Raw genomic sequence first — 16,052 nt, forward strand, 5'->3', positions numbered from 1 at the left:
GCGAAGACCTGGTTTGATTTGTCCAACGCTTTTGTAAGGCAGTACGAGTATAATTGCGAATTGGCTCCGACGCGAACCACATTGGAAGGAACGAAAAGAAAACCCTCCGAGGATCACAAGACTTATGCCAAGAGGTGGAGGAAGATAGCTGCAAAAGTCGAGCCACCGATGACTGAAGACGAAATCATTCGCACTTTCATTAAGGCACATGATCCGCCGCACTTTGAAGAAATTTTCCGCATGACTGGATGCTCATTTGCTGCTATTGTCAATAAACTGGAAGAATATGATGACTTCGTGAAGGTTGGAAAGATTGTTAATGTGTCTGCCCTGAAAACTCAAGTGGAAGTTTTGCAAAGCCAAAGTAGTAATGGGAAGAAGCAACAATTCAAAAAGCAAGAGGGAGAAACTGCTTTTGTTTGGGATCAAAACCCTACCCCAAAACCCAGATTTCGACGATACCCTACCTACTCCAACCCTTACCCTCATTATCCAAACTCTCATCCTGTTTATCACGCCAATATCCACCACCCTCGACCTCGCCCAAGCTATCCTAATCCACCTGTAGTCCCTTTTCAAATAACTCAACCTAATTTTCAACAAATACGACCCCGACCCCCTTACAATCAACAACTTCCTCCACCAAATGGACTCACCTACAACTACCCTCAACCCACTGAACCTCAAAGGCAAAATCGCCATCGCATTTTTACTAATCTTGGCAGGCCTCTGGACCAATTGTATGAACAATTAAAAGCCGCTGGTAAAATCGACGTCATTCCCCCTCCGCCTTACCCTCATGGCATCCCTGGCGGATACAATCCACAGTACACTTGCGCTTATCATTCAGAAGCACCTGGCCATTCAACCGCCAATTGCAAAGTACTTAGGCACCAGATCCAAGACATGATCGAGGCTGGAGAAATAGTGCTAAGAGGAAAGGGTGGACAAGGACCAAGTGTAAGCACAAACCCCTTTCCCAAACATGAAGACACTTTAGAGGCATCCACCTCCAGTGACGAAATCTGAGAATCTTGAAGGCACGTTGTAATTATGGTTGGCCGAGTATTTTCCCTCTCGAGGGAAATTTTGGTAAATCTAGGGGTTGTTATTTACTAAATTTCACAAAAGCTGTTTTTTGCATATGTGAATAGTTTAATGAAAGCATCTTTTGCAATTGAGTTATCTTGTTTCCACTTTGATTTGGAGTTGCATGAAATGCATAATTTGCTTGATTTGATTATCGTCTTGATTCTTTTAAATTCTTTTAAGATGGCCAAAGTTGAAATTATTTGACCCTCTGAATATCACTGTTCTGGAATTCGATGAAGCCGCACATTGAAAATCCCTTCATTTAAAAATCCCTGCATTAAAACTCCCTTCCTTGAAAAACCTTCATTGAAAATCCCTTCATACAGAAATCCTTTATAAAACTTGCTTCATTGAAATCTCTCCATTGAAAATCCATCCCTTGGAAAAACCTTCATGGAAAAGGCCAAGATCCCTTCATTGATAAAAATTCCTCCCCTGCCAAGCTCGAAGCTGATTGGTCAGAGTAGGGTTACCAATGATTGATGAAAAACAGCTGAATGTCATAAGCATGACCTATGTCCGCCACCGATCTTCTGAAAAGGAAACAAAGTGCTAAAGCGATGAAAGACGAAGTCGAAGGCAAATTTGCTTCAAATTAACAAGGCTTATTGGGTGTTCAAAGGAGAAATGGATGGACAGACATTCCCTCAACCTATCAACTCGGACATGTGTAAGATGTTCTTTATTTGATTATGCAAATTTCTTTTTGGAAATCGCGCAAGGGTCGAGGCACAAGTCAGGCCATCTTCCTTTCCAATCAAAACATTTCATCCCTAGTCATCCCCTTTGAGCTATCAGAACAATAATTTTCGTTTGGCAACCCCTGAGAACTGCAAACCCCACACTGGGGCAAATTCATTTTGAAAATGATCAGAAAGGAAAGAAAGACCCCACACTGGGGCAAATTTATCTTTAGAAAAGAGACGAAAAGGAAAAGAACCCCACACAGGGGCAAATTTAGTTTTTAGAAAAATGCAAAAGTAAGAAGAATGCAATGAAGAAAATGCAACGAAAAAATCCAATCAAACTGGGGCAAAATTTTCCTCAGTTTCGTTCAAAATTGGAAATAATTTCAAAATGATGCAATCTCAGGCTATTTCACACCCCTCTCATCAAAATTTGCTTTCAAGCCTCAACTTTTTTCAAACACCCCACCTGACTTCATTTCAAAAGCCCAAAGTCCTGGCTTTCGTCACTTGCTGCATTTCTATTGGGAAATTTGCTAATCAGCTGGCAAGTGATGTCCATAATGCATTCGCCTAATCTTACCAGGGAAGCACATTTTACTGATGTCAGCAATCTTCAGTTCATACTCCTGAGTCGATTATGGTTGAGTTTTTTCCATTGTTCCTTAGGTGAAAACCCGAAAGGGCACCTCGAAAAAAAGAAAAGAAAAAAAAGAGAGAAAAACAAAAACAAAAACAAAAACAAAAGAAAAGGGGTGGGGGCAACCTTGGTGAAAACCCAAAAGGGCGCCAAGGTGAGTTTTGTAAGCACGAAGAGGAATAACTGGTGACTTGGTTCGTTTGGATCTCCCTCCATTTGGAATACTTCTGCCTGTGTTGAATTCCAGAACAAAGATATCCAGGGGATTAAACGTGACGTCTGTGGGCCGAAAATTGTGTCATTTTGTAAATTAAATATTCTTTCGTAAGTACATTTTTAGGAAACTCATTTCTTCCAAAGCGCCTGCATTTATGGCATTATGTAGGCACAGATGGTTATGTTTTGCATTCTCGTGCATATTCATCCCTTCATAGCATGTGAATTTTTATTGCATACCTCATTTTATTTTAACTCCTTGAATTTTGGTAAATAACAATCCCCGGAGTTTATTTCAAAGGAATGCTTGGATTCAGTCGTCCTTTGGAAACGGTTGAGATTCAGCAAAGCCAGCCACGCAGCCTTCACAGTATGGCAAAACACATGCCTGGTCAGTTTGAGAATTCGGAAAAGTTTTGGAATGAGAAATCTAACTCAATCAGATGCCGCAGCCAAAATTGGCGAAAATGGAAGGAAAAGGAGAAAAACTCATGTTTACACGATCCTCAAAGGCGAACGGATCAAATGATGAGGACAATTTCTTTGTATTTTCTCTTTTGCAGAAAAGTTCCATGCATGGATAAAAGCAATTACACCTCGCACTGAAGTCGGTATCAAAAGGTGTTCTCCAAATGAGTAAAGGTGTACTGAAATACGTCGCAAGCCAGTTTGATCAAATGGTGCAACAACATGGCAAAGCAGAATCAACTATTGGTTCAAAGGCAAAACCTAATTCCTACTGGGGCAAAAATTTGGTTGGTCTTTAGGTGAGTATACGGAGTATCCCGTCTTACATTTCTTGTATTTTGCCACTAAACATGGGTTAGTCCCACTAGTGTGCATTTTGTTTTCTTCGCCGCTAAACATGGGTCAGTCCCACTAGCGCGCGTTTCATTCTCATTGCCGTTAAACATGGGTCAGTCCCACTAACGTGCATTTTATGTTCCATTGCCACTAAACATGGGTTAGTCCCACTAGTGTGCATTTTGTTTTCTTTGCCGCTAAACATGGGTCAGTCCCACTAATTGCCGTTAAACATGGGTCAGTCCCACTAACGTGCATGTATTTTGCCACTAAACATGGGTTAGTCCCACTAGTGTGCATTTTGTTTTCTTCGCCGCTAAACATGGGTCAGTCCCACTAGCGCGCGTTTCATTCTCATTGCCGTTAAACATGGGTCAGTCCCACTAACGTGCATTTTATGTTCCATTGCCACTAAACATGGGTTAGTCCCTAGTGTGCATTTTGTTTTCTTCGCCGCTAAACATGGGTCAGTCCCACTAGCGCGCGTTTCATTCTCATTGCCGTTAAACATGGGTCAGTCCTAACGTGCATTTTATGTTCCATTGCCACTAAACATGGGTTAGTCCCACTAGTGTGCATTTTGTTTTCTTTGCCGCTAAACATGGGTCAGTCCCACTAGCGCGCGTTTCATTCTCATTGCCGTTAAACATGGGTCAGTCCCACTAACGTGCATTTTATGTTCCATTGCCACTAAACATGGGTTAGTCCCACTAGTGTGCATTTTGTTTTCTTCGCCGCTAAACATGGGTCAGTCCCACTAGCGCGCGTTTCATTCTCATTGCCGTTAAACATGGGTCAGTCCCACTAACGTGCATTTCATATTCCGTTGCCGCTAAACATGGGTTAGTCCCACTAGCGTGCATTTCATTTTTACAGCCACTGGAGCATGAGGTGAGTCCCGCCAGCGAGCATTTCACTTACATCGCTACTGGAACGTGGGCCAATCCCGTTTTTAAATCCTTGTTCGGGCCAGTCCCGTTTTTAAATTCTTGTTCGGGTCAGTCCCGTTTTAAATTCCTGTTCGGGTCAGTCCCGTTTTAAAATTTCTGTTCGGGCCAGTCCGGTTTTAAATTCTTGTTCGGGTCAGTCCCGCTTTAAGTTCCTGTTTGGGCCAGTCCCGTCTTTAAATTCCGTTCGGGTCAATCCCACTTTAAATCTCCTGTCTAAGTCAATTCCATTTTAAAAGTTTTGCCAAAAGGGGTCAGTCCTTATTTCTAAAACGTCCACCGTTCGTGACGTTAGCCACCGAATAAAGCAGGTAAGTATTTGGTGTCTACTTCTTTGTCTCAAGTTTTTCCAAAACTCAGACAAAGAGGGGCAAACTGTAGACACCAAATTTTTGGTGTAATTTCTTTTACTTTTTATTCTCATTTGTCGTGGTTGCTTTTAGTTTTTTTTTAGTTTCTAGTTTTTATTTTTATTTTTATTTTTAAGTTTTAGCGTAGAAAAATCATGAAAAAAGAGAAAAAAAGGAAAATTGTTCACAAAAATACGTTCAAATTTAATTTTTGGCATTTTGGTTTATTTTTGTTAATTTATTTTGAAAAAAAAAGAAAAGAAGAAAAAAAATGATGAAAAATGATGAAAAATGAAAGAAAAGATCGAAAATGGTAATTTTGTTATTTTTAGTTTGTTTATTTTGATGTGTTTGTAATTAAAATTGTTGTTTTTATTATTATTTAGTTTTACTATTATTTTTGTTAAATTATTAAGTTGAGAAAAGAGAAAAGAAAAAAAAGAAAAATCATCACAATTCCATTTTTTCTGCCGGATCACATTTCATTTCCCCACCGCACACTCCACCAACCTCACCACGGTTTCTCTCCATTTCCTCTCCACATTACCACTCCACCTGACATTGGAATCATCGACCAGAGAGACAATTCCCAATGCACTACAATAGCAATTCCATTTTTCTTTCTGCCGTGAGCTTTGAAGGGATGAACCTTCCTTGGAAATAACGACCGAGTGAGGGAGCCGAATTCCTTGCTCATTTCTTTTCTGTCCGTAAACTAGAAAGAGAGGAGAGAGACTAGCTGACTATCTTCCTTTCATCCGTGAGTTGGTGAAGAGATTGAGAGTCACATTATCTTCATCCTAGTCGCAGGTTGGAGCAAGGGAAAGGAAGAGCTAGCCGGCTGCATTTCTGGACTGCCGAAGGGAGGAAATTATTTCTGCTGCTAGCCGTGTGTGTGAACTCCAAACAAAACTCACAACAACATTTCCTTTGCCTTGTTATCATCGACGAAGTGCGAGAGAGGGAGTGGCATTCTGTACTCTGCAAGTCGAGAGGATCGAAGTGAGGAAACCAGTGAGGGAGAGAGAGCTGCAACCTGCAACCGAGAGAAAAGAAAAGAAAGGAAGCGTGCGAGCTGCGAGTCTTCGGTTCTGTCCGTGAGCTTGAGGAAAGAGACAGTGCGTGAGTTGCTGCTGCACTCTCCATTTTCACTTCAACCAGCTGCAATCCATCTCCAACCGCAACACCACCACACCTGCAACCACCGGCAACCAAGACGGCAGCCAATCATCCATCGCATGCGTGATTTAGCCGTGAGGAGAGTAAGACAACTTCAGCTTCTGCCGCGTGAGTAAGCTTCCAGTAGAGGTAATCTCTGGACTGAAACCAATAGATTATAGGTTGATTAAGTTGTATATGGACTTGCATGTGAGGTTGGAGTGTCCGGATGAGAAAATCAAAGAAAAGGAAAATCTGATTTTTGATGAAAATAGTTTTGCCGAGGAGCTGAAACAGAAATGCAGCTTTAATCTTTTTTCTTTGGAGTAATCTGAGCTTTTAAATGTAATTAACTAGCTAAGAAGTAGGTGATTAAGCTTTGCATGAAGTTCATTAGTTCGGCTAAGCAAGGAAAAAATATGAAACAGAAAACTGCTACATGCAAGTTCATCCGAGGGTGGTGAACAGAATTTCTGGAATTGTGGATGATTATAGTTGCTGACCGAACTTGATTTGAACTAGTTATGATAGTGATTTCATTAAGTAGCCTTGCATGTTAGTTTTGGGTACTTAGCACAATGATTCAACCGAGGTAAATTCGGATTTAAGACCAACTGCCTGCTGGAAAATGCATATTCATTTTTTGCTGCACCAGAAATTTACGGTTGTGTCTTGCTATTTTCTTACATTGCGGTTCCAAACTTTGCTGTTTTTGTTAGATAGTAATTCCAGCCTTGACCGAAAGTTGTAGTTTGTATGCATGAGAAGCTTAACAGGATTTTGAGCATGGGTTTGTGATTCGAAATGCTTGAGTGCAGCTTCCATGCGAACTGCCTAAGCTCAAGAGATTTGTTTGCTGGAGTTTCAAACCTTTGATGTTTTGCTAATTTTTCTGTTTGAATGAAGTTGCTAATTTTTCTGTTTGTTTGAATAAAGTTGTCAAGTCTTTCTGTTTGTTTGGTCTGAATGAAGTTTATTGGAGTTGAAAACATCTAATCAAAGCTGTTTTTGAATCGAAAATCTAAGTTGAAAGCAAAGTGCAGCAGTTTTTATTTTCGGTTGTTGAAGCTTAATTAAATCAGTTGCATTGTTCATAGGTGTTTAGCCATGTTGGATTGGAGTAATTTCAAGGCTGTTGTACGCATTTGCTTTGCTGAAATGCAGAACTTTGCACATGAAAATTTGCAGCAGAACCAAAAAAGTTGCCGCATTCTATTTGCTGTTTCCTTACCTGCATTGGCTCACTAAAGTGTCGGCCATTCAGTTTGTTAGTTAACCTTGTTTGCAAAAAGAAGATTTGGAAGATTGGTTTGGGTTTACATGTTTGGGTTTTGGAACATTTGAACCATGACCAGACAATTGCTAAAAAGGAATGAACTAGAATTCTGCCAAGCCATCTTCTAACATTTTGAACAATTTCCCTGCTATGTTTTTGCTTTGCTTGGATGTTGAAATCATGTTGCATGTTGCTGGGATAAGGATTTTGGACGTCTTGGTTGAAATGTTTTGATCAAACTTGTGCTGAAGTTGGAGTTTGCTTGCAAAAAGTGTAACCTGCGGTAATATTTCTTGATTGCAGAAACACTTCTTCATTGAAGAACCTGTTTCACGTTCTTGCATGTTTTGCATGAAAAAGTTTTTTCAAAATTTGCACTTTGGCCCCCTCAAGTGTCACCTTATGCAATTATGACCCACAAATTTGAGAAAACTAATCAATTGGGTCCCTGTGATCTTTGCAGCAATAGGTTGCAGAATTGCCGAAAGGATGTTTGTTGCACTTTGTCTCTTGCTTTTGCTGTTATTACCTGCTTCCTTTGAGTGTAGTAGAGAAAGATACTTGACTCACAGTAGCGAATTGGTCAAACTTGATTTTAATAGGGATCTAATGGTTCAATTTCATAGTTATTAGTGGTCCTTTAATTTTTGTTTTTGAAGAATTTGTGTTGTTTGATTTACTATTAAATTGGTACATTAATCCTTTGTTTAATGGTTGTAGCTCCAATTTAGAACCTTTTCCAACTTATTAGCACCACAAAAGGGGACGGTATACTTTCTTTTATCTTTTTTGTGTATCTCCCTATGTGATCCAACTTGCTAAATGAAAATTGCATGCCTACTTGGTTTTCTTAAATGTTTATTAATGCCTTTCATTTATTTACTTTTATTTCATTTTTAAATCTTTCTTTTATTTTCATTTATGGGGTATGTGTACACCTCTTGGCTTGTAATAGATAGGGCATAGCAAGTAATTTGGTCCATTTTCCCTTTCCCCTTTGTTTTAGCTAGCAAATGTAATAGTTAGGGCTTTAATCGTCTTATTTGTCTTGCATGCTTAGTTACTATGTGTTAATTTGCTTTGTTAGGTCCTTGCATCTAGTCGAGCATGCTAAGTGTTATGTGCTACGTGTTATAAATGATTTTGCATGTCTACTTGCTTTCTATATTTGGCAATGAATATGGTGAATGAATGTACGTTTCCGCTAGTCCAATGCTAGTCGGAATTCGTAGAATGGGCTAGTCCAACGCTAGACCCTTAGGGATTTCCCCTCGTTAGTACATGTTTGCATGTTCACTACATTTCATGCATTTTTTTAGTTTTTATGGCATTTGGCATGTTCCTCTAACCTTTTCCCTTTCATTTTAGGCCTTTGCATTTCATGCTAGTTATAGGGTCCATTTGCCTGAGAAACCCCTTGGGTAAGGGAAACGAGCGAGTGTGGCTTCAAAATAGCCTTAGCACGCTAGTTTTTCCTTCTAATCAAAGGGAAAATTAAAATCACAAAAACTAGAGGTCATTCCCGTACCCGACCTGATGCATTCCCCTAAGTTCATGCATTTTCATATCATTTTCTCACTATTTTCCTCGCTAATTATATATTTTAAATCCACATGTCATATTCACACACTTATTCACTTTCTTTACTTTTCACCTCACACATTGCACCTATTTTACTTATATATTTACTATTTTCATTCACTTGCACACGAGCATTCATATTTTTATTCATTTGCACACAAACACTTTCAAATTGCACACATGCACCTTTTTTCCACACTTTGCACACTTACACTCTCATTTGAGTCCTCATTTGCATCGTTCGTGATTTTCTATGAGGTCTTTCCTTATTGACCTTCACAATTCATGTGAATGGGATCAAAAGCCTCATCAGAGACATTTCTTAGATTTAGGATTGCATTTCTCATTCATTAGTCAAATCCAATTTGCAATACATACTTTGGGTAGAAAATATAGGAAAATAAGGGTTAAATCACGCAACTAGCCTTGGCTAGGTCGAAGGGGTGCCTTGGATTTTTATCCTTGCCTTCCCCTTCGTCAAATGTGACCCCCGAACCTTTTTCTTTGTTTTACGTGGACTAGGAGTCGTTTAAAAAGGGTTTCTTACTTTTTCCTATTTTACTTTAAACAATTCAATTTTTTGGGTGACTTGGTACACCCTAACTCTATACCAAGTGGCGACTCCATTTTTCATATAAAAACCCTTTTTAAACTATTTTTCTTGGGTCAAATCGTCGCATTTTCAAAAGTCCCATTTAGACCCATTTTTGTTTTTATCAACAAAAATCATTTTTCCCAAATCAATAAAATTCAACAAAAAAACAATTATTTTATTTTTTCCAAAAAAGTGGGGCGCGACAGTTGGCGACTCCACTGGGGACTTCCTAAGTGGGTCCAAGCATTTGACTTAGCCATTCGTTTCCTTTTTCTACCCTTTTTATGCATTGCATTTGGATATTAGGATTGCATTTTTCATTTTTAGGACCTTTTGTCTTATGTACGTAGTCAAACCAATCCCTCGACTCACGAATGTATGTTTGAATGAATGTTTACTTGTTATCTCGCGCTTGCATTGCATTTTGGGAGGTATGGGTCACCCTAGAGCCTCGCGTTGGTTCTTGACCCTTCCCCTCCAAACAAGCACTAGCATACGAGCATACGCTTTACTTCTTTTATCCCTCCCGGGCCCTTTAGTGGCTTGTCACGCCACTCCACCCTATTAGGATTAGGTGACTCACTTGGACATGTGATCGAGGGACGATGTGTGTGTAGCATGTTCCAATGGGTCACTCAATCTTCCGCTTAAAGCTATTGGTTGATAGCCTTTAGCTTTTGGTCGAAGATTGAGGTTTTGAGAGATTCACTCAAACACGTAGCCGTGACACGATGTGTGCGTAGCGGTGTTTGGGGAATCGCTCGAGCCACCGACAAAGAATCTTGGGATTGATGACCCTTGGTTTCTAAGTCTGAAGGCTCGGGGACCTGAGCTTATCGAGTCTAGATGCATTAGCGAACCCCAACCTCATGCATCCATATTAGATTGCCTAGGGTAGAGTCGGCCTTATCCTAAACTAGGGACACTATTCACGAGGGGAGGGGTCCCAACCCTCTTTCCTTATTTATCTTTATTGCCTTTTATATTATCTAATTGTCCAATGTGTTATGTGATTATATGTTAAACTCACGTTTTCTTGTCTCTTGTCTTTTGCATTCACAAACGTTAGGACATAAGAGGTCTGGCATGACCTTCTTTTAGGACCTGCCCTTGTAGATAGGCTATTGCACGTTTAAAAATTGTGGCATATCTTGTTCATAAATTAATAATGTCATACCATTTTAGGCTTACCCCGGCAAATAACAACAATGTTAGGTCACGTTTCATTTCGAATTGCATATTTTACTGCTTTAATAAATGGCATCATGCATAAACCATAGAAAGGGAATGCCACATAGGGAATCCCGTGTTTAGGAATAAGCCACCTTAAAATCGGATACTTAATATTTTGAGACTTGCACGTTTACATTTTATCCATCCAAAGGGGTAGTGCACAAGGTAAGGTAGGAAATAATCATTTAGATTTTCAATCTTTGGAATACTTAATTACTATAGCTATCAAGGCTAGATTGAGCTAAAGAAAATTATCGAGTTGGAAAGTTTTAGGCAAAACACTAGACATGGAGTTTTATAATATCTACTAGCTGGAAAAATATTTTTGGTTAATTTGATCACAGTTACTTGAGTTCGCAAGGTCGATACAACTTCCACCGCTCCGATTCCGTTTCGAAATCATAATAATAATCATCAATTCACAAAACCAATTACCAAATTACTAGGGCTCCGGTCGATTTTAGAATAAATCATTCAACAAGTGCATTTCTGAATAAAATAAAATGATCAACCAAGGCTTCATCAATCATTAGCACTTGGTTTCAGCAAACCCATCATAAGCAAATAAAATAGAAGTAAAGCCCCAAGACATTCCAGCAATTAACTTCCATCATCCAGTAATACTTATAAAATCATTCCAATGGCCAAGGGCTTCATCAATCATTAGCCCTTAGCATCCAACAATTAGTTCTTATAGCAATAAGGCTAGCATTTCAAATGTTTAAATCTACTAACAGGTATTTAAAACCAAGGACCAAATTTGCAACAACCTCATACTCAAGTATTTGATCCAAAGCCAAGAAATTCCATCCATAATATCACATTGTCACCCCAAAATTCAAATGCATGACCATCTCAAGGTATTATAAAGCGAATTCAACAATAATATAATTTTTTCACAGCCCCAAAATCTATAAAGAAATCAATACGCAATCCTTTATCAAACGCGACTAAGGCTGGAAAATTTTCCAGCTTATATCCACAGTTACACTTCACTATTTCCAATTCAATCTCCCAAGATATCAAGAGTTTCACATCCATGTATCTTATACAACTTTAAAACAACTTATTCCAAGCATTTCCAATCATTATGCTTCAAAGAATAATTTCACAACCAAGCTGAAATTCCAACTCAACCTTTGGCTACCACAAGAAAATTTCCAGCATTTATATTCCAACATTTTTTGTTCAATCTTTCCATATATCCAATATTTCATTGCCAAACAACTTAAAATTTACATCTCTTATGTATTACTAACCCATTATATTCCAAGGGAAGAATAAAATAAATTTCCAGAAATCAATTAAAATTTCCAAAGACCAACTGAAAATTCTGGTTCATCCCCTCGGCTAGCAATACTTTTCCTTGGTTAAAACATGGTTTCAGATTCTCAAAGTCATCATGTGAACCTTTGGCTAACTAATTAACATTCCTGGTTCAAAATCGAATTCGAATAACAGGTTTAAACATCCCAAAAATTCCAGAAATCTATCCGGCAATAACAATGGTTCTAAAACAAGATTTCCTTTGGTTAAAACAGAGTTTTAAGTACTCCATTAGGACATGCAAACACGTAGCTAGCTAGTAAAGATTTCCATATCAAATCCAGATTCAAACAACAATTATACTTCTCTAAAACAAATCCAGAAATTCTGTTTAGCTTGGCCTCGATCGAACACACGTGTAGCAGATTTCTAATTCATTTTATTTTTCTGATTTAAACCCATTAATTAGCTACATGCAAAGCTCAATTATCATGTTATTAACTAGTTAATCATGGTTACAAACTCAAAACAACAAAATTGAATCAAATGAAGCTGTAAAATACAGGACAAGCTCTCGGCTGCAACAATTCACAAAAACAGAATTTCTTATGTTTCTTAACTCATCATCCGAATGCACAAAATTAACCTGCAAAGCCTTAGTCAGGTCAATCAACTAGTGATTAGTCGTATAATTCCAAGTACAGTTTCAGATTATCAAATTTAAGCAGGTTACAACTGCATTTCAAATTTCTGGCTCACAAAATTTCCATTCCCCTGAATCAGAATTTTTTTTTCCCAAGTTCCTAATTCCATCGTCCAGTCGCATAATTCAACATGCGTGTCCTTAAACATTTTATCTTCACTTGGATGATCAAGATTATAACCTCAGATTGTCGAAGTTAAACAAATTAAGCACAACATTTCTTAATCAGTCTCGGCAGTCCAAATTCAGCTCACATCAGATTTTTTTTCTTTTCTATCCACGGCACATTACAGCAGCATGCATGGTTAGATTAACTGATTAGCTATCAATTTAATTCCAAGATCAGATTCTAACTCAGCATCAAGTTCGGACAGATTCAAGAGAAAGAAAAACAGGTCATCAATTGACCAAAAATTTCCACTCAACTCTCGGCAGAAACATTTTCTTCCAAAATCAGATTTTCCTCTTATTCAATTCATCATCCGAATGCCTAACCTTCACATGCATGGTCATAAACAATTTAATCTACCTCTGATCAACACATCTCAGCCTAGAAAATTACCTTAGACTGAAGCTCACTCACACGATAGAGAAACTGAAATTTTCTCTCTTCTCGGTTCGCTTGAGGCTGGATGGTTGGTCCTGGTGATGTTGCAGCTGCGGGGTGTTGAGGTGGACGGTGTAGTTGGAGGTGGATTGAAGCTGGTTGAAGGTACGACAGGGAATGAAGCTCACGCACAAGAAAGCTGCAAAATTTTCCTCTCGGCTCACGCACAGATTTGGTTCTGATTTTCTGGTTGCAACTGGAATGGTGTTGCGATTGGTGCTGATGAAATGGCTGTAGCTGATGGAGGTTGCAACCAGGGATGAAGCTCACGTAGTCTCCCTCTTTAGTTCTCTCATCGATAATAACAAGGCAGAGGAGAATGCTGTTGTGGTCTTGAGGTGCGGTGGTGTGGAGAGGAAATGGAAATGAGCTACGGATGAGAGTTGAGTGTGCAAGTGGAGAAGTTTTCTCATTGGCCGAATGGAGAGGTGGATTATAAGGTTGTCCGACAATTTGGTTTTGGGATTGCATGGTTGTTTTGAGATAGTATAGAGGGTGTTTTAGTCTTTTCACTTGTCCTCTTGACCTCCACATAAGTCCTTAGTTCTAACTTAATTCTAAAAAATATTCCCAATTGTGATTTGAACGCCTAATTATACACTAGTATACTTAAACCATTTTTATCGAAAATTTGTCGATTACAATTTAATATTAAGGTTCCTAGTAATTCCTAACATTATTCAGCGATTAAATTAGTTATCAAAATTTCCAATTATTTATTCCCAAGAAATAGAGTTAGTCTAACTCGAAATTTATCGATTTAGTATAATGAAGTCAAGTGAAATAATACTTTAATACAAGTGTGTCAGTTTGCGCATAAAAAGTTATTTTTACGCACTTATTGTGAAAACAAAGAAGAATAAGACTATAATTATCATAATTTTCACGTCTTAAATATGTTTAGAATGCTTGAATCATGTTTATCTCAAGTTTATTCGTTTTCGACTTAACGTGAGAATTCCTATTAACTTTTAACATTATTACCTAATTATTTTAAACTATTAAAATCAAGTTTGACCTTAATATAAAAATTTGACATTCTTAATATTCGTTTATCCATTTATATCAACATTTATTAACTTAATCCTTGTTAACGCTTAAGATTGACTATCGGAATTCAAAGAGGTCTAATTGTTAAATCAATGAAATAATTTACCTTTGAAATATGAATTTAATGAAACAAAACTAGAAATTTAATAGCTTAGCACAATTCTTTTATTTTGCATATAAATTTTATTGTTTTGGTCTTAACGTGAAAATTCTTACTAGTATTTAACGTTATTCACTAATTAGGATTAATTATTGGAATTCGAGAAATTTTATATAATTAATCTACTCAGGTAGCATTAACTTTTAACATAAAGAAAACTAAGTATTTTAGTATTTTATTTTAAGGTGATAAATTATTCTAACTCCAGATATATTAATTTAGTCTAGCAAACTCAAGAAAATTCATAACTTGGGAAAATTATATTATTTCTCACACAAAAATTGTTTTTACGGACTTATTTGCAGACAAGGGAAATTAATGCTAAAATTTATTAAAGAGTTAAAAGAAATGCAAATGATCTACAAAATGGTATTTATATATATATTTTTCAAGGTTCTCACACATTAGACTTCGTCAAGGGACTCAGACGGTGGCGGAATATGAGAGCCAGTTCACCCGCCTATCCAAATTTGCACCCGAACTCATCATGACCGAGCAACGAAGGATACGGCGATTTGTCCAGGGCCTGAACGTAGAAATCCAGAAGGACCTCGCGGCTGCCTAAATTAACGCCTTCAGCGAAGCAGTGGAGAAGGCACAACGAGTAGAGAATGCTAGACTCCAGGCGAAAAAGAGAGGATTTCCTGGAAGTAGTTCGGGGCAGGGGGATGAAAGTACCCCTCCCAAATTTGGGCGGGGAACGGGAGGAGTAAGGATGCCGGGAGTATCACAAGAGAGCCCGTCAAGAGGAGGCTCGGCTTCTGCAGCACGCGGACCCTGCGGGTATTGCGGAAAATTAAACCACTCGGAGGACAATTGTTGGAAGAAAGGAGGAAAATGCTTGCTCTGTGGGAGTGCCGAACATCAAATTGCTAACTGTCCAGCTCGCCTGCACGAGCTGCAAGGGACTCTGCCACCAACTACGACCAACCCTGCCCAGCCGAAGGGGGACAAGGATGGCTCGAAAGTGTCCTCTCGGGTGTACTCCTTAGAACAACATCAAGTCTTTGTCCCATTAGAGGACGTGGAAGGTAATAATTTACTGAACCTGGCCAGTGAAGGGGTACAGATCTGTTAGCTAAGTATAATGCTCAATTTAATCCCGGAGTAGTCAATGATAAGGAATTTCGAGGACGAAATTCTTTTAAGGGGGAGAGAGTGTGAGAACCCGTATTTTTTCCTAATAATTTTCCTAGGGTTTTACCCTTTAATTGCATGTTTTCTGCATTTTCTGGCATAGGAAAATTTTCTTGGTGGATTTTATGAGTAATTATAGTTTTTAGGTGATTTTTCTAGCATTGGGTCGTTTTTGAAAAATTATGGATAGAGAATGGACGTGGGCCCCACTAGTGCGAAAAGTTCGAAAAAATTCGGCCAATAAGGTTAAGTTTCGGATACTGTGTCAAATTTATCGGGTGTTAAGAGATAAGTAGAGGAGGTGAAGTGATTGATGTGAGAGGTGACCAAAGGATAGAAATGCATTTAAAGAGGTGCCAAGTGTCACAATATCATTGGGTGGACTTTATGGAACACTATTCATGTTTTTGACTTTTGACCCATTGGTTAAATATCTTAAAATTACCACCAAAAATCACCATTTCTTGCTCCTTGGTGGCCGGCCCTCTCTATCAAAGAAGAAAGAAAAACTCTTCCAAGTTTAGCTACCATTTAGTGCCAATCATCCAACT

The 16,052-nt window shown here is 38.5% G+C and overlaps 1 protein-coding gene across 1 annotated transcript in view; it reads left to right on the forward strand.

The window, feature by feature from the left end:
• The window catches only part of LOC113782395, a 37,053-nt gene extending 23,530 nt beyond the window's left edge, over nt 1-13,523 (forward strand). The window contains exons 2-3 of the mRNA XM_027328288.1: nt 13,205-13,252; nt 13,392-13,523. Of these exons, the coding sequence (XP_027184089.1) occupies nt 13,205-13,252; nt 13,392-13,523 (180 nt within the window). The remainder of the gene's footprint in view (nt 1-13,204; nt 13,253-13,391) is intronic.
• The last annotated feature ends 2,529 nt before the right edge of the window (nt 13,524-16,052 follow it).

Source organism: Coffea eugenioides, chromosome 9 (assembly GCF_003713205.1).
Source record: "Coffea eugenioides isolate CCC68of chromosome 9, Ceug_1.0, whole genome shotgun sequence".
Lineage (NCBI taxonomy): Eukaryota > Viridiplantae > Streptophyta > Magnoliopsida > Gentianales > Rubiaceae > Coffea > Coffea eugenioides.